Consider the following 23,025-nt stretch of genomic DNA (forward strand, 5'->3'; position numbering starts at 1 on the left):
TTTTGGTCCTAAAAAGGGCCGTTTTTGCCGTTGATCGACGTGTCCTTTCTGCCCTAAGAAGGACATCCGGTACTTAAAGACAATTTCGTTGGACAAATTGTTCTTTTGCTGAGTTTCTCGTTAACTTTGGCAATCCTGAGAAGGAAATACCGCAGTGTCGGAGACTCGGGAGTTTTTTGGGTACCAAGCTTGATGCAACCGGGGAGCCGACGACCGGCACTTTCCCCGAGAGAGATTGGAGCTTCGGAGTTCTCTCATCCAGCAGGCGAACGAGAACGTAACAGTTTAAATTGTGGAAATTTTTATGGTATGTTCTGAGCAATCTTGGTTTATTTTTAAGAATTTTCTTTCTATTAACACAGATAAAACTAAATCAAATGTCAGAGACATTTACATCAATTAATTGTCCTCTCGAAATTAGATGCCAAAGACATCTTTTCAAAGTACAAATGCAATACACTTAAAGGGCAGAGGGACAATTTCCCCCAGGTCCTTCTCTCTGCAGCAGCTGACGAGCACTGTTGCCAGCTTCACTTATTTGGAGCCAGATCTGGCTCTTTTGTGTACTCGTTTAGCTGTGAACTGTGGTACTTGGCCCCCGCCCCACTATGATGCCATCACTGGCTCCGGCCCACAAAGACCAACTTTTGCCATGAGTATATATTTTGCACGTGATGTGATATTGTTATATTGGCTGCATCGCCCCAAGGATTATTGAGATGGGCACTGCCAGACCTAGATGGTCAAAACTAAGAATAAATTGTCATCATTTTAAAGTTAAAGGTAATAGTAGTGCTCCCACCCCTCTGATCCAAAAATTACCCTAGGAGGCACTATATGCAGCCTTCGTTAATCTAGCACCTTGAAAGTCAACTTTAGCTCTATTTAAGTTGAAATTTAGCTCTTTTATGCACATCAGGTTTGGCAACACTGCCAGGATGGTCGTGGGCATCAACTTATGCTTATGGGACTATTATTTTATTGTTTCTCTTGGAATTATCGAACATCCAATGACATAGAATAGTACATGGACAGACAATGGACACGTTGAACTATATCTTAATCATAGGAAAAGTCAAAACTCCCATTTGATTAGCTGCAACTTGAAGTTGAAGTTGATTTCCTGTAAGAAATACATAGGATTCTGTAAATACTTATTGATCATATTTTTCAAACATCGTGTCAAGCTTAATAATCACCTTAAAAAACTACTTCCACATGCAACATGGAGAGATGTTCATACTCTTTTGTATAGTCATGGTTTATTTTAATAGTAGTGCACATTCTGTCGATATTGAAATAAATGCACAGCTGGTGTATAATAGTCACTCTTTCCCTTAAACAATATGTAAAGAATCAACAATAATAAGAAAGGTTTGATAAAGATTTTTTAAGTTCTTCTTATGCACTGAGATTAATTGCAACTGGATCTGAAGTTTTAAGTGGGATCAGAACCATATACATATGTCCCCAATATGAATCAAAGCTGTGACTTTTTACTTACAAGGTTGGAATATTAATTGTCACACTATCAGGGAGCCCCCCAGAAGAAGCAATGAGAAAATAATGTTGTACTGCATAATTAACATTAAGTTGCATGCACCGTGGAACCTCAATTTTATGTTTTTCAGGGTACTAAGCTGAAAGAAACTTAAAATGCAGGAAAATGTGTAACTGGGAAAATTGAGAGAGAGAGACGAGAGATTTATAACATTTTACGAGGGTTATTTTTTAAGTAAGGTCCGTTTTGCAATAAAGACGAAGTGAGTAAATGTTTTTCAAAAAAACATTTATTTTCTGAATTTACATAAATTTCTCTATGTGCTACATAATTTCCTCGTCGGTTTAAACATTTATCGTAATGAACTACGAGTTTTTGGCTAACCTCCTCATAGAACTCTGCCGCCTGTGAGATAGCCAGTTACTCACGGTCGTTTTCACTTTTTTATCAGTGTCTAAATGCTTGCCGCCCAGGAAGGTCTTCTGCTGGCAGAAGAGGAGGTAGGTGCTAGGCACAAGGTCTGGACTGTATGCAGATGATGATCTGATTGATTCTCTTGGCTGGGAGGATTTCGATCATCCGCATACAGTCCAGACCTTGCAGGTGGCAGAGTTCTATGAGGATGTTATCAAAAAACTCGTAGTTCATTACGATAAATGTTTAAACCGGCAAGGAAATTATGTAGAAAAATTGAGAGGTATATGTAAATTCAGAAAATACATGTTTTTTTTAAAAAAAAAACATTTATTTACTTCGTTTCTATTGCAAAATGGACCTTACTTAAGAAATAACCCTCGTATTTTGTTGTTCACCATTATAATTGAATACTAATGTAGGAAAATGTAAAATCAGAGTTTCACAGTGTTTCATTGTTCACATAGTGACAATTGCTAAGAATTTCAAACCCAATGTTGAAGTAATTTTTATTGTTCATTCATTTGTAACAAAACAATTATTTATAACCTAGGAAAGAGAACGGGGAACATTACGTGGTCAGTCATCCTCATGGAGCTACTTCCTACAGCATTTGCCTCAAGTAGCAGCCACCGAACGGTTATACTTGGAACTTGGATTTTTTGCTACGAAAAATAAAGGATTCCTGAGAAAAGATGTAAGTATTCAACAAATATTATGCATAATTTTTGTCCGTTTTATCGGGAAAGTACTGAAAGTAAGTCTTTTTAGATTGTCCACAAAGCAAGATTTATAAGGTCTTATCTAATACCAATGCCAATTTACTGGTATTGTCCAATACCAGTTGATACTTTTCTGCAGTCCATGTATCTCACAAAACACCACATGACATGTATCTAAATAACCTGTAAATTGTGCACAGTTGATAATTCACAAAGCCTTTTTAATTAATTAAAAAGAAAGGCTTTTTAATATAGTAAAAGAAAATGGCTTTCACACTAACAGAATAAACCAAATCAAAAAAACAAGTCGCAAGAAAACTAAAGGAAAAAAGAAATACAGACAAAGATGAAAAATCTGTTGAAAAGAAATTTGTGTGCATTCCATTCCACAAGGGATTCTCACGTAAAATTGCCAAAATTTTTAGAAGATTTACTTTCAAAATTGTTTTTAGATCACCAACAAGTTTAGAATATACATTTAATGAATTCAAAATGAGAAACTCTCTACCACATGTGGACACCACAGGAATATATAATATAAGTTGTTCATGTTCATGGGATTATGTAGGACAAACAGCAAGGAAAATGGCAATAAGATGGCATGAACACGATTTGGACATTATAAATCTAAACCCAAGAACAGGTTTGTCAGCTCACATCATCGAAGAGAAGCATTTGATTAAAAAGAGAAGGGTTTTAAAAAGATTGACGGGCAACATAGAGTTGAATGTCTGGGAAGCTTTGTTCATTGCAGAAGAACACTGGAATAAATTAAATAATGAAAATGGTAACATAGATCCAGTATGGAATTTTCTTTTTCACAAATGGAGTAAGCCACCATCTTTAAAATTTAATGTAACAGAAAACATCAAGAGACTTTGTGAAAACAATGATGACTTTGAATTACCTGATGATACTTGGGATTCATAATTTTAAATAAAAAAATAATGTGATCAATTTTTTTTTATCTGAAATAAAAATAACAGACTGTTTCTTTTCACAGTTAAGTTACTATATTACAACAATGTAACATTGACAACATCCATTATATCACGGATTCTTTTTGTTTAAAAAATTGCTAACCATTGTTATAACTGTATCTTTAGTCAAAATGAAATAAATGTCTGATGAAGGGAGCGTGTGTTCTCCTGAAACGTCACAACGAAAAACTGTTTTCTTATGCTTGTAATAACCGTAAACTACAGGAAAATAATTCTACAATGCAAGCAACGCATAGATACAAGAAAAACTATTAAGCTTCTTCCTGTGCAAAAGAGTCAATTTTGCTTCTTAAAAATTTACGCCAGAGTTAATCAATTTTCCGCAGTTTGCATAACCCACAGACTTCAGAGACTGTTGCATCAATAAATAAACTCTAAATTTCGTGTTTTCATTTATTTCACATTTTGTAGTTCATTTTGCATTATTTTATGACTAAACATGTTTAAAAAATGTACCTTACAAAACATGAAAAAATATACATTGTAGTGTGTTATTACCATCGAAAGCATAATATGCATACCTCTAAAACTGACCTATTAAAATTATTATTATTATTAAAATGTCACTAAATATGTGACAGTTTTAAACTATAGACCAATATGCTGATATATCATTACCAGCTGATTAGTTATATCAGGCTTGATCATACACTCTCCTACGTACATGTAGACTGAATAGAAAGCAATTGTACTGGAGCATTGTAAGGGGACAGAAAGTATGAAAGAAGTGATGCAGGAGTCTTCATTGATTGTGCTCATGCAGTGCATAAGCATGAAATTTATGTGAGATGCACAAACCTTCATATACACATCTTCACCAGGGTGTCTATTTTTTACAAAAAAAAAAAAGTAAAGTGTTTCCCTGTGCATAGCACCACGCCATGAAGGCGTATAGGGGGTGTCTATTTTTTACAGTATAATTAATTTTCATTGTTATATACCTGTACTGGGATTTGATAAAATTGAATATTTGGAAATTTAAAATTGTATTAGAGTTGTAGTTAAGATTATTTCTCTTTGTTTCTTGAGAATTACATTCTTGTATGTGTGAAGTTGTTTAAAAATATTAAATAAAGTATTGTGACCATTCCCCATCCAGGATGAAGTCTGAAGCATTAATTTTTACTTGCATAACAAATCTAAATCTCTTGTTAAAGTACAGCTTCAGTTTTCATCTTAATCAGCCTTGTGGTAGAGGTTTTTTATTGAATAAAAATATATATTTTCTTAATTTCCAACTATACCTAAGTAGGGGGTGATAAGTTTTATGAAAAAGGAAAGAAAGGTCAAGTGAAAGTCATGAAAATGTCAAGAATTTTGGATTTGTTCTTTTGGTGGATGTCCTGTTCACACGTACACATATATGATGTTCCTCACAGTACATACAGCATTGTGAAAGAAGAGTTTTTAGATGATGAAGCCTGGTGGAGAGATTCAATCACAATCTCTTGGTTCATATAATTAGTTATGCAAGTGTACATATATCTTCATAGAGGTAGCTTCTGAAAGTATCGATGATGACCTCAGTGATGAAGTGGTTAGCACATAGCACTGCTACAATGCAAGGGTCCCCAAGTTCGACTCCTGGCCTGGGCATAGGTGTTCTTTGTGAGTGTCCTTTCATATTATGAGCCCAAGAGGTTTTTTATTGGGTAACATGTGCCCATCCACTCATTGAGTGCCATCACTTGAGTTTTAAATTTTTAATGAAATCTCTGTAATACAACGTGTTTTTTAGGAAGGGATGGGTGGTGTTGGGGGTAAGTCATGAATTTGCTGATAACTACAGCAAATTGAGAGGTTTTTACCTGAAATTATCACAATAAGATAAACCCAGGGAATGATTTTGTTTTGTATTAGTATTTGTTCATAGCATTTCAAGATTGTAGTTAAAAAAGTCAGTTTTCATATGCTGAGATAGATTCCGAATTCTGATGACACATTTTTGGAGATTAAGAAAAGAAAATCTGTTAAGAATTTTAGGGCATTAATTAAGCTATGGTTTGACAATAAATGTTTGAAATATAGTGCATGTTTGGGGAGCGTTGGGGATCAAATTGAAGGTTTTGACCATGGAAATTGCCATTTTCATAGTAGCCACATGTTTTGGAAGATATATAAGGTGTTCCACTTGGATGAAATCAGCCAGACAATTAAATATGGTAAACTTATAATTTGGCATGGTTAATACACGGAGGAGGTGTTTATGCTTGAAACATCCAGATAAATAATGGAAAAGCACAACTGTGATAAACTGTGAACATACATTGTGTTGCATAGTATTTTTGGATTATTTAATAGTCTGTGACAGTGGTTCCCAAAGTGTGCACCGTGACACCCTGGGGCACCATGGCTGGCTTACAGGGGTGCTGCGAAATGTTCCAATATTTTTACTGAAATGACTGTGATTGTTAGAATATGATTGATCCAAATATGTGCTTATTTAGTACTTTTTTTTACAGGTAAAATGTTTCTGAATTTGAAATATGTGTTTATTTTTTAACTTACGGCAAGCAACCTGACCACACTAACTGAGCATTACAAATGTTAGATAGGCCTACATTCTGACTTGGGCACCATGGAAAAATCTTGAAACACTAAGGGCACCATGGAACGAAAAGGTTTAGGAACCCCTGGCTAATGGCATATGAAATAAATGAGATAAAAAATGTGTTTGTAGCTGTAGCATAATTCATTCCAACATAGTCACAACACTGCATTCACAAAAGAATTTGTTTCTTGAACTGAAGTTCAGTATGGAATATTCACTAATAGTATTTACTAAGAATGTGCTGCATCTTGAAAAATATAGACTTTAATATCCTTAATTTGGGTATCATTACAGGGGAAGAAACCTGACTGACAAAATTAAAACTCTTGCTGTAAAAAAGTTAGTTACTGTTTTGTTTTTTTCTGGAAAGAATGGTTCCAGCACTATTCAAGTTGATTTAATGTTACTGTGTTGCTTGTTAATGTGTTCATCATAACAACTACTCAAAATTGTGTTAGGTTCATAAACGATGATGCATCCAAGTACAGGAAAACCTCGTTAATACGAAGTTCAAGGGACCAAAAAATGTCAACTTTGTATTAAACGACTTAGAGTTATCCAAACTTTTCAAGATGGTGCCTGTTTTCAGGTGTAAATAAAGTAGAGTATAAATTCCCCCCACAAAGGATGTTTTATACTTGGTGGTAGCTCTGAAAATAAGCTTTATATGTACTATATAATAATATTGTAACTTTTAAAGAAAGTGTAAAAAATGTTACACAAAATGAGAACACGGAGCTTAACGCGGACACAAAGATTCCAAGGAGACGGTTAACACCATTTATCCTGCCTAGTTATACAACCGGTTATGCACGGGATGCATGTTGTGTCAAAAAGTCTTTTAACAAACGGTACTTTCTTTTAATTATGCAAAGTCGTTGCTCTTCCACGAAATTCTTACAATTTTAGTTCATAAGAAACCCGTTTGCACGGAGACCTACGGAAAGGAAAACAATCTTGTTTACTGCAAGAAGTGAAACTCGGAAAAATCTTGACGGTAGTCACTGGCGCAAGCAAGAGACGGGAGATAATCGGACAGAATGAATATTGGATTTTATGTGCGTTCACTAGAACATTGTCCGTTACAGGATTAACTGGTAAGAGAAGATTCTGTTGGGAGAGAACACAACCTTTCCCTGGCAAAAAAACAAAAAAATCGGGGCTGTAAATTTCGTTCTGGTTCGGCTGTTAAAAAGACATCGTAAAAAAGTCACGTATTCTTTGCTTCAGTTAACTTCATAATCGCCCCCCCTCCCCCTTTGCAGGGATCAGTTCAAAAACTTCCTCAACTTGCATTGTAATCCACTCTGAAAAAGTAAACACACAACTTGCGATCTGTTTGCATGAAATGTGTATCCTAGGACACATGCCGCACTCGATAATCACTCTGGTTTGGATCCCACTTTAAACTGTATATTTAATCCCACTTAGCTCATCAGCATAAAATAAACTAAAAACAAGCTTTACGAAACTTGCGTATTTCCAGATTAATCGACAATTTATTGTAGGTTTCAAGGGTATTCTGGAGGTCAAAAACTCGCTCCGCGAAAACTTTTGCTCTCGTATTCCTACATTGAGCATTGCATTTTTTTTTTGTTGTTTTTTTAACAGCAGCACGCTAATGGTTCTGAAGAAAAGCGGGGATTATATGGCTTTGTGAGATTCAAAACAATGACACTTATTCCTTCGCACTGGATGAGTCATTGCAGTTACCCGCAAGTGAGAGCTTTCCAGACGCTAGACTAAACACTGGCGCCAGCTACAGCGTAAACACGATGAGACCGGCTGGAAGTTAGAGCAGCAGGTGGCAGAAGGGAAATCATGGACATTTTAAAGTTAACGCAGTTGTCCAAGATCGAACTTTTATCAGCAGTGTGAAAAAAAATAATGATCCTTGTATTACCTTTTACCATGCAACAGACAATAATACGGGCAATATTTCCTATCCAGACAGCTGCATTCAAACAAGAAAGAGGGACCTAAATTCTGCAATTATCGCATTACCATGCACACCAGTGGCGGATAATGAGCTGTTTTAGGAGAAGGAAGGGGGTCACTTTTCTTTTACTTATCATGCGGTTTTTGTTCGTTTTGAAGAAGGTATTCAGAACTGTTTGCTTTTTTTTAAACGCCAAAGGAAGGAACCAGTGTGCGCACACGAGCAAGAAAATTTTGGCTGAAACAATTAGCAACGGACTCCCCCCGCGTTTGCTGATAGCAAAAAGGGAGAAGTCACGCAGACAACAAAACACTGTTTTGGCAAATTTTATGACCGGCACAGTTGGGAAACGTATGAAACGGAAAACTGGAGTTGCAACATACGTAAGATCGACGTCAACTTTTGCGGGAAACCTAGATGACAACGCATTAAGCAGGTTGACGATCTTTAGTTGGCCTATGCGGCTTTGATTATCTGTAACAGTTTCCCTTTTTTTAATGAAGTTCTACAGGGCACAAAGAACACACTTTTAATGAAAGTGCGGAAGTTGTCGCTTACCAGGTCAAAAGTTGCTCGCTCACGGGAAATTGCTGTATCTTGAGCTCAGAGCTAGACAGATGGGTGAGACTTCCAGGCGCCACGCGTCTTGTATTTTGGAACATTCGTGCGATCTTATCTCGCATTTCTCATCTAGCACTGGTGAATATTTCCAAGGTGGTGCATTCAGCGGGGAAAGAGCTTGACCTCCCATGCACATTGACAAAGAATGTCAATGTCCAGCGGGCATTTCGGGCTACTTCCCTCAAGTTGTCAGCAGCTCTTAGGACAAGGAAACATGTCAAGGTCAAGTTAAAATAACATCCAAGCTCTCTCCACATTCGATCTTCTCTTGTCGACTTACGCAGGTGTCTACTTCGAATTAAGCGAAACCAGTTTTGCGGAAGGGTCTTGCACACAACTTCGTATTAAGAATTATCCGTATTTCGATTTATCCGTACTGAAATACATTATAAATACTATCTTATCGGCTGGGGAATGGGAAGAACTTCGGATTAAAGGGTACTTCGTATTAATGAGGTTTTCCTGTATAAACACACAAATATGCATTTCTCTTGTTTGTTTCATTGATTGATTGAGTTTATTTTACTTCTCTTTTCTGCCACATTTGGCTAATCGCGAAGATTAGAATGAGTGATGATATGATGAAATTGATGAAGGGACATACAAAGAATACCCATGCCAAGGCTGGGATTTGAACTCAGGATCTCTGGCATCGTAGGCATTTCTCTTATTAGAATAAATTTTAATAGTCCACACCAACAATGAGGTGCTAGTATGGAGTACCGTTGTTGACTGCCAGAAAAAGAATCACTAGTTATAACATATTTTGTACCCCTCCCTCTGGTAGTCTGATTGTTGGATACACCAAAGTATGTGCCTCCACAGGAAATGCAACCCTGAAAACTGATCACAAAGCAACAGCATTAACTATTACACCCTCCAGGAAGAGTAGAATCAAGCTGTTAGACAAATATTTTAGAACAGAATATGTTAACAGAAATGTTAAATATCATTTGATTCGATCAACTATACCCTGTCCCACATATTTCTGGAGCAAGGCTGTGCATATCGTCAGAGTAGGGTAGGAAATTGAGCGGGCAGAGCAAAGCTGTACATGCTGCTGTGAAGGCTGGTAACTTCAGTTACTTACCCTCCCTCTCACGTGTTCATTGGTAGAGCCATCTCGCATCACTACTTGCGCAGAGACTTGTTTTTGTTCGCCTGCTCCACAGATATTTTGGACAGGATATAATGCAATAGAAATTGAATGTTATGATACATTACTACTAGGGTGGAAATGTATTTCATTTTTACAATATATATTTTTAAACATAACCTGAAAAAAAATCACAATAAAACCCACCCGTGTTGGTTTTTTAAAAAAGAAACAGGCAAAATGCCAACCCTGGCAAATAGAAGAAACTACTACAGAAAGCATTGCAGTATACTGTTTGTAATCTTAAGTCAAAATGAAGTAGTGAATAGTGTATCTTTATGTATGTATTTAGCCTGGTTAGTTTAAACTACAAAACATCTGCATGTGTCAAATGTTTTCACAAGTACTGTGATTCATTTTGCTTTCATGAAATTTTCCAACTTAATTTTTATGTACTAACAATTTCTAATTTACAATGGACATGGCATGATAAATGTTTTAAATTCATTCATGTTACTGATTATGACACAAAGATGAGATGTGCAAAATATCTTGGCGATATTTGTTTTGGTACTCGAGAAACATGCCTACAAACACTGTGAAATTAACCTGCTACATCACTGATTTGAAAATATCCTCGGATTGGCCTGACGTCATGACGTAGAAATGCGTGCAGGCAAGGCTTCTCTCATCCCGTAAACTTAGTATGGGTCATGAAAGCGACAGCAAAAAGTCATTTGTTACTGTGTAAAACAAGTATCTTGTAACTTTCAGTGCAAAAGTGTGTGCTCCATTTCTTGGAGATGAATTATGTCCTAACTAAACAGTATAGCAGTATTTGTTATAATTCAGCCTATCGGTAGAGAGTTTTTCCATTATGTTGACAAAGTAATACTAGTAACAGTAAATGGCTGAACACATAATCAACCTTGTTCATTGCCAATACATAGGTTTGGACTGGCAAGTAATTATTTTCACAAGAATGCCCTTTCTGGAATTACAATTATTTCCATCATAATATTTTCTTTGCAAATTTTAAAGTAACAATACCTTTAGGACACTCGGGTTTACACGTCAATTTCTTCAATCTAAAAAAAGGTACGCGGAGTTTTTAAATTTCCTGCAGTAAACGACAGTTTCTCAGTTAATATATATTGCAAATTTATGTTTTTTTTCTTACTTTTACATCGCTTTTCCATCACTTTGTCTAACCGCATCGATGAGAACAAGAACGCATGGCTAATTTAGTATGTATCTTCTCTAACGTCACATTTCTTGCAACTTTGGCTAATTCCAACAATGAAGATGAATTACTACAAGCTGTATTCAAAGTCGCGGTGCAGGAAACCCCCCCCCCCCCTACCACCACCACCACAACCACCAAGCAACACAGTCTAACACCCAACCTGCCCACGAGACGTGACGAAACTTTGGTCTGTGCCGTCTCAGTTTGAAAACATTCGCTTGTCTCCTTTTATGAGGTGAGACAGAAATGTATCGTCTCGTGAGCAACACTAACGTTAACAATAGAAGTATGCCCCTAGCTGTTCCCAAAGTCTCAACCAAACATCCCCCAATGTAACAATTTCCACTTCAATGAGAGGACATTCACAAAGGAACAGTCATGCCCACAGTCAAACCTGCAACATGGGACTTCCTCTGATAAATCATGAATTTTATGTATAATAATTACAACGCCAGTTCATTCGTGGTAATTCTGAGTCGGCAGTTTAGTTTGCATATATAATCAGAATAATATCCAGTTTTCAAGGCCTCGTAGCGTTGAAACTAGGAGTCAAACAAACAAACGAAAAAATCATTAAAGAAAGTTTTTGTCTTTATAATCTCTATGCACTGTGGAAGTTTGTAAGATAAGCTTCTGCATACGTTGTTAATTCTACATTTTTCGAGACTTGAATTTTTGAATTACCCACACGAATTTTACTTTCTGTTCCACTTGTGCTTACTTTTATCATACTTCTATTGTTAACGTTAGTGTTGCTCACGAGACGATACATTTCTGTCTCACCTCATAAAAGGAGACAAGCGAATGTTTTCAAACTGAGACGGCACAGACCAAAGTTTCGTCACATCTCGTGGGCAGGTTGGGTGTTAGACTGTGTTGCTTGGTGGTTGTGGTGGTGGTGGTAGGGGGGGGGGGTTTCTCCTGCACCGCGACTTTGAATACTGCTTGTAGTAATTCATCTTCATTGTTGGGATTAGCCAAAGTGGCAAGAAATGTGACGTTAGAGAAGATACATACTAAATTAGCCATGCGTTCTTGTTCTCATCGATGCGGTTAGACAAAGTGATGGAAAAGCGATGTAAAAGTAAGAAAAATACATAAATTTGCAATATATATTAACTGAGAAACTGTCGTTTACTGCAGGAAATTTAAAAACTCTACGTACCTTTTTTTAGATTGAAGAAATTGTACCATTTCAGTATGTGATATAATGTAATACATTATTTTGTAATTATTATACATAAAATTAGGATCCTTAGTGGTAAGGTTGTGAACCAACCAATTAACATGTAATATTTATAGATAAACTAAGCATTGAAATGTACTGTGCACACAGCAGCAGCAGAACCCTTTTATTTATCTTGCACGTGAGCAGCAGAGACATTTAATAGCAGAATGATCATTACAAAGCATAACATTCCTTTCCACTATTGCTCCTTCTTCCATTATTTAAATTTGTACAGATTTTTAAAGCTGCTGTGCACGATGGCTCTCCGTGGGCTACCCCCAGTACACTGAATGGTCGAAGAGCAAACTACATACGAGCTCTAAGTAATGACGTATTAACATGGCGGGTCGTGTTTTGAGCAACGCTAGCCTCACAACTTTGGAAGTCTTGTTTTTGCCTTAAACTGAATGCAGAGAAATGCGAAAACTTGCAGGGTGTAGTTTTTTAAATTGCTGTAAAAAAAGTTGAGTGGAAATGTCCATTTCTAAGTTAATTTAGTGGGTCATTTTTTTTTCAAACTATTGCAATTTTTATGGCATTTTTTTGACAATTTTAGATCATTAGCTTGCAACCCCAGCCAATAACACACATAAACATATGCATAATTGAAGTGAAATATTTTCAGAATTCTCTTCGGGCTGCATACGATGCCCTGCGAACAGAATTCCGCCGCATGGAAGAAGGGAGCCGTCTATTTGGTTCAGACAAAACAGTTTCAACTGTGGCAGGAGAACTGAGTCAGTACCTGGGAGCACGGATGGAGCTGATTGACTTGTATCCTTTTGGCAAAGAGATTGCCATGGTGCTTGTTAGAGTTGTAAAAAGAAAGAAAGCCACTACGGTTACCACTGATTGGCTCATTCCCAAGTGGCATGTGTTGCATATCGCTTCGGTGTGAAATCTACACAAGGCTGCTGAAAGCCCATGTGCAAGACAAAGGTGACAGTGTGAAAGAGATGTTGTGAATAATAATTCTTAGGTTGTACTATTTGGCCAGGTTTGTAACAACACACGAGTTCAAATTGTCAACATTTTGGGGCCATCTTAATGAACTGAAATTTTGACATTGAAAACATTAATTGCACTTAAGATCTATAATAGTCCTTGATTAGCCACCCTTTCTGTTGTTGTTCCTTAACTATCTCCAGTTATGAAAAGATGCAAATAATGGGTACAGGGAAACAAATGAAGTATGAGGAGCTATATAATCAAATAGAAGAGATATTCAGCAGACATGCACTTTCTTTTCCTCACATGGTCTTGACTTCAGTGAAAGCAGCTTTTAGGTAAGAATTGTAAAGTCCTTGTGATAATGAAGTGTGTCCATAAATTAAGAAGGATTGATGGGTGTCGAAACTTTTACAAAGTTTTTTTCGAAGTCCTATGTTATTTGTAACATGACTCTGCCATATACTATTGTATCAATATAATTCGAGGAGCTTGCCAGCAATAATTCAAAACCAAACGCACAATCAGAAAAACTTGAAAAACGGCATTATATCTAAAGATATCTGTTTGGCGGTTACATGGAGATAGGTAGTTTACTCTGATAGGGCGTTACCCCTACACCCCCTATACGCCTTCATGGCGTGGTGCTATGCACAGGGGAACACTTTACCTTCTTTTTCTTTTTTTACTCTGATAAGCTTACTTTTCATTTTTCCGTGCATATTTTCTTCGCAATCGATTTCGCCACCCTTCTGGTGGCTTCGTGAGGCATGTACTGCCAGACAGGTGGCGAAATCGCTTGAAATCGGCTCAGGGGTTAATTTTTTTTTTTTTTTTTTTTGTATACTTGTCAGATTTAAGTGAAATTTAAAGGCAAAAATTAATATTGAAGAAGTTAATGTACATCTGTTTGTATTAATTGTAACAATACCAGCATCACTAACTGAGATTTTCACAAACCATCTGCAAAATTTTGTCCACGGGGCCACTGTTCTCTTAACAAGTATGTTGTAGCACAGTAGCATGAGTTGCTTCTGCACAAAGAGTCTCCCAAGATAAAGAGAGTGTGAGTTAAATATGCTTTATTAGGACCCGGATGTAAAACTAGTGTGAATTAAATACAACTCATGTGGCTGTTAACATGTTAACTTAGAAACATGCACATAATATCAAGAGGAGTTGTTAAAAAAAAAAGGTAAAGTGCTCCCCTGTGTTTTGCACCATGCCATGAAGGCATATAGGAGGTGTGGCCTCACACTTTCTTGATCACAGCCAAATGTAGGGGTTATGTGATTGGCACTATGCCCCTGCTTGCTTTTAACCCCCAGAGTTTCCTCCAGATACCCACTTCATACAACATTGGGTGGGCACCGCAGCCATAATATTGAGAGTGGATGACCTTTTTTCTTTTGCAATCAACCTTCAGGTTTACTGTTAGTTTTAGACACTTCAGAAGTGGGTGGGCAATAGGATGACAGCAATGGTGCTACTAGACATGAATGTACAGTGTTCATCATTAACTCTTTTGTAAATTGAAGATTTGTTGTTTAGGAATAAGTAATACAGTGGAACTCCAATTATGCAGTCCTGAATTTTACATTTTCCCTTCCCCAATAAATTATATATATACATTTTACCATGTCATACATTTTCTTGCATTTTAAGTTTTTTTAGTTACAGCCCTCTGAAAAATGTATGATCAAGGTCAAACTGTATAACTTTTACATTGTCGGCCCCCGTGGCGGATTGGTTAGCTCATTACGCTACAACTCCAGGGTTCCCAGCTTCGAATCCTGGCCTGGGCGTGGATGTTTGTGAGTGCCCATTCATCAATTTCATCATATCATGACTCATCCCCATCTTCGCAAATTAGCCAAAAGTGGCACAAGAAGCAAAGTAAAAGAAAGCAACTTAATCAATATTACTTTTAGACTGTTTTTGTTTTCTGGAACTAACTAACTAAATAACTAACTCTCTAGCCTTCTTAAACCTGAAGGTTTATGGCTGCAGCAACACAGGCCTTCCATCTGTCCCTATCCTGAGCAAGATCTATATACTCTTTTACATCCCTACCAATTTCCTTTATGTCCATCTCAACGTTATCCCTCCATCTTCATCTTGGCCTTCCTACAGGTCTCTTACCATCAGGTTTCCCAACAAAAATCCTGTAAACTCCTCTTTCCTCTCCCATTCGTGCCACATGGCCTGCCCACCTAAGCCTTCTTGATTTAATCATTCTAATAATATCTGGACATGAATACAAATTATGTAGTTCTAGATTATGTAACCTTCTCCACTCACCTGTCTCCTCATCCCTTTCAGGTCCAAATATTTTCCTAAGGATCTTATTTTCAAATACTCTCAATTTATGTTCCTCTTTCAATGTAAGGGACCAAGTTTGCATACCATATACTAATACAGGCAAAATTACTGTTTTGTATATTTTAACTCTTACTTTCTTAGATATTAAACGAGAAGACAAAAGTTTATGAATAGAAAAGTAACATGCATTTCCTGAATTAAGCCTGTCTTTTATTTCCTCTTTAATATCATTTTCATTTGTTAGTATTATTCCTAAGTACTTGAATTTGGAAACTGGTTCAAACTAGCTGTTATCAATAATTAGATTTTGATTATTATCTAACACTTGGTTTCGGCCTGTAAGCATATATTTAGTTTTCTTTTTCCTAACTTCCAAACCTATCTCTTTAACTGCTTTGAAAAATATTTTAGCATTATTCTTAATTGTATTTATATCATCCCCTAATAAGTCTACATCATCTGCATATGCTAACAACTGAGTCTAACCGTTTAATTTAAGTCCTTCGTTCGTTTCTCTTACCTTCCTAACAGCATATTCTAAGGCAAAATTAAAGAGCAATTTCATGCATCTCCTTGTTTTAACCCATCATGAACTGTAAATTTGTCAGACACATTATTACCCACACGAATTTTACTTTCTGCTCCACTTGTGCTTACTTTTATCATACTAACAAGCTTCTTAGGTAATCCAAACTCTACTAATATATTATATAATTTATCTCTTTTGACCGAATCATATGCTTTTTTGAAATCAATGAATATCTGGTGGACACTTTGATTATATTCCCACTTTTTTCAAGTGTCTGTCTGATGTGAAAAATTTGATCTGTAGTTGATCTGTTACATTTAAATCCACATTGATAATCACCTATAATTTCATTAGCATATGGGGTTAGTCTTGTTAAAAGAATGTTAGATAATATTTTATATGTTGTTGAGAGTAGAGAAATTCCACGGTAATTATTGCAGTTCATTTTATCACCTTTTTTAAACACAGGAACAATTATGGATTCTTTCCACTGTTGAGGGATTTCTTCTTTATTCCATATTAAACAAATTAATTTGGATTTGACATATTAACGAATTTCCACCATATTTAACCTTTTGAGTTCCAAGGCCATTTTCACATGAAACCCCTTGGTTCCGAGCCGATTTTGAGCAAAATGCAGAGTTTCAATTAAATGAGTGTACCCGTATTTCCATACGTGCACACTATTATCAATGTATATACCTTTTCTTCTACATTTATTATTATTATCGAACATTCAGTACGTATCGAAATCCCCGTCAGTTTCAGAGAAGCCAAGCAAAGGTCATTTGCCTTGCCCACAAAATGCGACGGCTATATTTACGCTTTCTCTCTCAGAAGCCCTTTGTCTCCCCAACGTGAAATATTTCCATTCTCCCCTGCAACCAACCCCCTCCTCCACGCCAGCCAATAGAAAGTGGACATGGACAAAAAACCCTAACCCAACGGTGAATTTTGGCGGTTCAGTGTGCGTCTATAAGCTAGACAGAAGAGTCGGTAGTCGGTGTTGAGAATGCAAGTGAGGAGTCGGTGTTGAGAATTCAAGTGACAAGTGTGTGTCTAGAACTTGTGCCGGAGGATCTGTTGTCGAGAAGCTGCGATAGAAGTGTTGAGGATTTGCCTTAACAAGTCTTTGTCGAGAGGTTGCGCTGAGAGTCCATGTAAAAATGGTTATACTGAACATCCTGTGTCGAAGCCAGTGTCCGTCAATGCTGAGAGCATAGCATTTAACCCTTGATTTACGATGAACGGGATAGTTTTCGTCACAAGATAAACTATTATATATGTAACTGGTCAGTGTACAGAAGACAGATGTGAACTGTAACGTGTGGTTCGACGGCCTGATATATATGTAGGAATCGTCACCGGAGGGCAGTGTGATTGACACCATGGACAGTTGGGACAACCAGACTCCCTAAGGACAGACAATGGAGACATCAATACACAGCGCCAGGACATCGGTGTAAGTGTGACCGGAATTGAAATTAAGGTGTGGACTTGCAATTCTCATGTCATGTAGAGATTCTTAACATAATACATATTCACATATCACAGTCCATCAATCAAATTGCTATAATTTCATATGCAATCCCATCCTTTTCCCCAATCTCAATAATATTTTCTATTTGTTTATGTGCACCGTGCAGGTACAGCCGGGCATCGAACCCTGGACGGCTTGGTCCCCAACCGCCTATTGTTCGGCTTCAACCAAGCGGCCCAGGGGGGAAAGAGCTAGCCTGTACGGCCACATAAAATGGCGCCCAACAGTAAGGCATTTGAACCCAAGTTTGGCTTCGAAAGTACCCACTTTTCATGAATTTCACATTTTTTCACTTCAAACTAATTTCAATTCATGGCACAAACTTACATCAATATTTGTCTTCCATTGACATCATTTCCACCATTTGAAGAGCAACATCGACTCATTTATATTTTGAATTGCTTGTGTGCATGTATGTTTCCATTATCAGTAGTTTCTTAGAATTAGTTTGTTTCTTGCATGTTGTGTAGTAGTCGCTTGCATGTACCGTTGGGATGTTCGCGAGTGCTTCGCTTCAACAATTTTCGAATTGTGTCCAAGTGCTACAATCGGCGAGTATGAAAGTTGCAACAAGCTGTCAACAGGGAAAACATTTTTTCTCGAATTGAACTTTAGCGCATTTTGGCATATTGTTTATGGTGCTTACCCGCTCACAATCAAAATTAAAAATGGCAGGCGGAGAAAACGACGTCGAGAAGAGTGGCGAGACCAGCATGTCGACGGAACATCCAGAAGCGATTAGCATGCAGCAGATGATGACCCAAATTATGATCAGCATGAGAACCGTGGCACAAGAGATGGCCCAGGAACTACGGGAACATATCCACCAAGAAATCAGCAATGTCCAATCAATGCATGAGCAATCAATAGGTGCCCTTTACACCTACATCAGCGAAGAAAATCAGAAACTAAGGGACTCGATGACGAGAGATGGCGAACGAGCAAGGGCTGAGATGCAGAAGATTTGTGAGGATAATCGCAACAAACTTGCTGAGAGATTCCAATCTGACCTCAACAGAATCGATGTCGAAATATCAGCATGTGACCAAAACCAACAACAGATGGAAGCTTCAATTGCAACGAATCGGCAAGACCTGACGCAATTAAGATCAGAATTGGATTCCACTCGGAGCGCTACGCAGGATATGATCAAGGGACTACTGGATTCGATTGAAGATGTTCGCAAGGACGCAGATGTGTTGCGCAATAGCATTTGCCATGAAGCACGCAGTTCCGAGAGATCAACTCGCCACCCTTTGATTAGCGAGCGACAACAACAACAACGAATCGCAACGTCTATTGAATCGAACGTCAGCCAGTCGCTCTTCGATCAGACGCCTAACCAACCCACCGTGCCGGACGCCGCTGCCGCGACGTCACACTCCGTGAAGGTTCACGCTCTGTTCAAGCCTAACTTCGACGGATCCGAAGGTCCACTGAACCTCTCAACGTATTTCCAAGAACTGGAAGATTATTTGATGCTCAGCAACGTTCCTCCAGTGTTGCAAGTTTGCGTCGCCCGGAACACCTTGACGGGAAGAGCAAAGCAGGCGTATGAGATGAGAGCGGATAACATACGGGACCTCTCTACTTTCAAGGCGGCACTGGAAGAAGAGTACAGAGACGATAATACTATGTCTGCTCTGAAATTGTCGCTGTATACAAACAAATTCAACAACGCCTCAAGAATGACGTTTGCTGAACATGCAGCAAGGCAGGTGAAAATAAATCGAGCGCTGAGAACTCCATTGTCGGAAAGCGAACTTATCAAAGCAATTAGTAAACAGTTCAATCCAGGAATTCAGAGGACACTGATTGCACATAGCGCCTCCACGCTTTCCAAACTAATGAACATTTTAAAAGAACTGTCAAATGTGAGTTCCGACAGGCCGAGTGCACCCCGCAGGGAATACCCCCAGGAGAGAAGACAGCATGTAGCTCATCAGAATGCAATGGCGTTGAACGGCCCTGGCAATACTAACAGGGAGAGAGAACCGAATGACCGACGCCGGGACTCGAACCGAGGACGCTGGAACAACCGGCCGCCGAGATTCCAGAGAAGCCAGCGGGACGGAGCCGATTGGCGGCACAGTGACCAAGAAAGCGACCGGGACTTGAACCCGCGTAATACCAATCACCTAGATTTAAACTAGGTACGCCTTCAGGTGACGGGGAGAGACCTGCAGGCGAAGTTGCGAATTTTCATGGAACCACGAGTGAATTCCCCATTTATACGGCAGAGCAGATTTTGAGTCAAGAACCAGTTTCTAGTACTGCAAACTCAGAGGGCGTGAAGAGGAGACCTGATAGCCCGAGGCCGATGCCTTCTCAAAGCAATGCTTCAGATGAAGAGACTAGGGTAAAAGTACCGTTCAAGGAAAGCGAATGTGAGCCTTTCAATGTTTCATTCCCTAGCACAAAGTTTAATTCTAACGCTGATAGATCAGCTGATGTCAACACTGCCCCAGGATTGTGCAGGAATGAAATGACCGCTCAAAACCAGTCTCTAGCGTCCATTGACGTCACTGATAACGGAACCACCCTCAAGAATGAAGGGGTGCGTTACCTCCCGCAAATCGAAGCATGCGTAGGAAAGCAAGTCATCCATTGTCTCGTAGATACAGGCGCCACCTGTGCGGGAATTAATGCAGATCTTTTCAACCAGCTGAAAAGAAATGACCCCTCTTTGCCTTCGTTCAGAGTAACCAACGTCGTTGTGAGAGGAGCGACGAACGCAAAAGATGTGAAAGTTCAAGAACAAGCTTTATTAAGTCTTGAAATAAATGGAGCAAAACTATGTTGTCCTGCTCTGGTCGTACCAGGATTACGGCACGATTTGATTTTAGGGTGTGACACGTGGCTTGGTTACAAGGCCAGGTTAGATTTTGACACAAGAACAATGCACCTCAATGTCGAGAACCAAAGCGTTAGCGTACCCTTCATTTCGAATGTGAATGCACTCAGCAACGTATGTCACATGTTGGTCGACACAGTTGACGAAATGAATGAAATTACCGTGAGCCATGATGAGAAAGCACACAATTACTTGAGAAGTGTGAATGCGAATGTGGCGGAAAATAGGGTTGTCAAAGCTAACTTGAAACGTGTATACACAGAAGAGGATATCGCGAATCACGTACGAGGCTGTGACTATTTATCGACTAATAAGCAACAAATGTCACATCGACTGTCATTGAAACATAAACATCTTGTCGGTAAAGAACAAGGCACAGTTAATGGTCACACTAATGAGATTAAGGTGGATTATGGAACTCCAATCAAGAAACGAATGAACTTCATACCGATGACCTGTGAAGAACAGATGACGAAGGTGATAAGAAAGTTATCCAGACGTCCACGAAAATGGAGGATAACAAGAAAAGTCAGGCTAAAGTCTGATCGCATGACACGAAAAGAAGCATATAAAGAAAGAAGGTTATTCTCATTGTAAACTTTTATGTTGTTTAACATTATTTACTCTTATATCTGTCAACCTATTTAGTGGATTTGGTATTTTATCTATTTCATTTAATATTCTTATGTAACATTCTTATTTAAATTTAGTGGTTTACTTTATTTCTACTGTATTTCTATGGCAATTATGTATATGTACACTGTACTTAGTTTTGTGTGGTAATGGTGAAGTATTATTTCATTTGTGGGAATTGTCATTTTCTTGTTTATTTAGTTTTGTATTTACTCTCTAACAGTATTTTCAATTTTATGTATGGGATCTAGCATGTAGTAGTATAATGGAAGCATAGATACACATGTTATTATTATTATTATGCAATGATGTTGTTGTTCACGTTCTACGGAACACATTTAATTAATGCAACGCATTTCAGGATTTAAGTCAGGTGACCAAGGTGGCAACATGTTTATCATTACTTGTGTCAGTGCTTCACTTGAGATCTCTTCAGTCCCAAGTATCGCACTTGGGAGGGGCATAATGTACCCGTATTTCCATACGTGCACACTATTATCAATGTATATACTTTTTCTTCTACATTTATTATTATTATCGAACATTCAGTACGTATCGAAATCCCCGTCAGTTTCAGAGAAGCCAAGCAAAGGTCATTTGCCTTGCCCACAAAAGGCGACGGCTATATTTACGCTTTCTCTCTCAGAAGCCCTTTGTCTCCCCAACGTGAAATATTTCCATTCTCCCCTGCAACCAACCCCCTCCTCCACGCCAGCCAATAGAAAGTGGACATGGACAAAAAACCCTAACCCAACGGTGAATTTTGGCGGTTCAGTGTGCGTCTATAAGCTAGACAGAAGAGTCGGTAGTCGGTGTTGAGAATGCAAGTGAGGAGTCGGTGTTGAGAATTCAAGTGACAAGTGTGTGTCTAGAACTTGTGCCGGAGGATCTGTTGTCGAGAAGCTGCGATAGAAGTGTTGAGGATTTGCCTTAACAAGTCTTTGTCGAGAGGTTGCGCTGAGAGTCCGTGTAAAAATGGTTATACTGAACATCCTGTGTCGAAGCCAGTGTCCGTCAATGCTGAGAGCATAGCATTTAACCCTTGATTTATGATGAACGGGATAGTTTTCGTCACAAGATAAACTATTATATATGTAACTGGTCAGTGTACAGAAGACAGATGTGAACTGTAACGTGTGCTTCGGCGGCCTGATATATATGTAGGAATCGTCACCGGAGGGTAGTGTGATTGACACCATGGACAGTTGGGACAACCAGGCTCCCTAAGGACAGACAATGGAGACATCAATACACAGCGCCAGGACATCGGTGTAAGTGTGACCGGAATTGAAATTAAGATGTGGACTTGCAATTCTCATGTCATGTAGAGATTCTTAACATAATACATATTCACATATCACAGTCCATCAATCAAATTGCTATAATTTCATATGCAATCCCATCCTTTTCCCCAATCTCAATAATATTTTCTATTTGTTTATGTGCACCGTGCAGGTACTGCCGGGCATCGAACCCTGGACGGCTTGGTCCCCAACCGCCTATTGTTCGGCTTCAACCAAGCGGCCCAGGGGGGAAAGAGCTAGCCTGTACGGCCACATAAGTGTAGATCGGAGACTAATTGCCCTAGAGAGATGAGTGATATACCATTGTACGCGGAATGAACAAGAGATTCAGACTATATGAAATTTATGCAAATTCGGCGTATATGTGGCGGGGGGGGGGGGGGGGTGCTACTCTCAAAATTCCAAAATTTCGGGGAAAAAATGGGGTCTCCCCACCCTCCCCCCAAGAAAAAAGTACATGACAGTGTCGACATGCACATGGAAATGATGGCTCACCTGCAAGGAACACAAAAATATTTGCATTATTATCATATGACCAATGTAACTTGAGTTGTACCCCCAAAAGGAATGGTCGGC

General features: G+C 38.5%; 1 protein-coding gene across 5 annotated transcripts in view; it reads left to right on the top strand.

The window, feature by feature from the left end:
• Nucleotides 1–23,025, top strand: part of LOC145997205 (KICSTOR subunit 2-like) — a 95,119-nt gene that overhangs the window by 12,142 nt on the left and 59,952 nt on the right. For all 5 annotated transcript variants that reach the window (XM_083133954.1, XM_083133955.1, XM_083133953.1 and 2 more), the window contains exons 3-5: nt 2,469–2,612; nt 12,945–13,093; nt 13,468–13,605. In XM_083133954.1, the coding sequence (XP_082990080.1) occupies nt 2,469–2,612; nt 12,945–13,093; nt 13,468–13,605 (431 nt within the window). The remainder of the gene's footprint in view (nt 1–2,468; nt 2,613–12,944; nt 13,094–13,467; nt 13,606–23,025) is intronic.

Source organism: Lepisma saccharinum, chromosome 13 (genome assembly GCF_977018435.1).
Source record: "Lepisma saccharinum chromosome 13, izLepSacc3.1, whole genome shotgun sequence".
NCBI classification, from domain to species: domain Eukaryota; kingdom Metazoa; phylum Arthropoda; class Insecta; order Zygentoma; family Lepismatidae; genus Lepisma; species Lepisma saccharinum.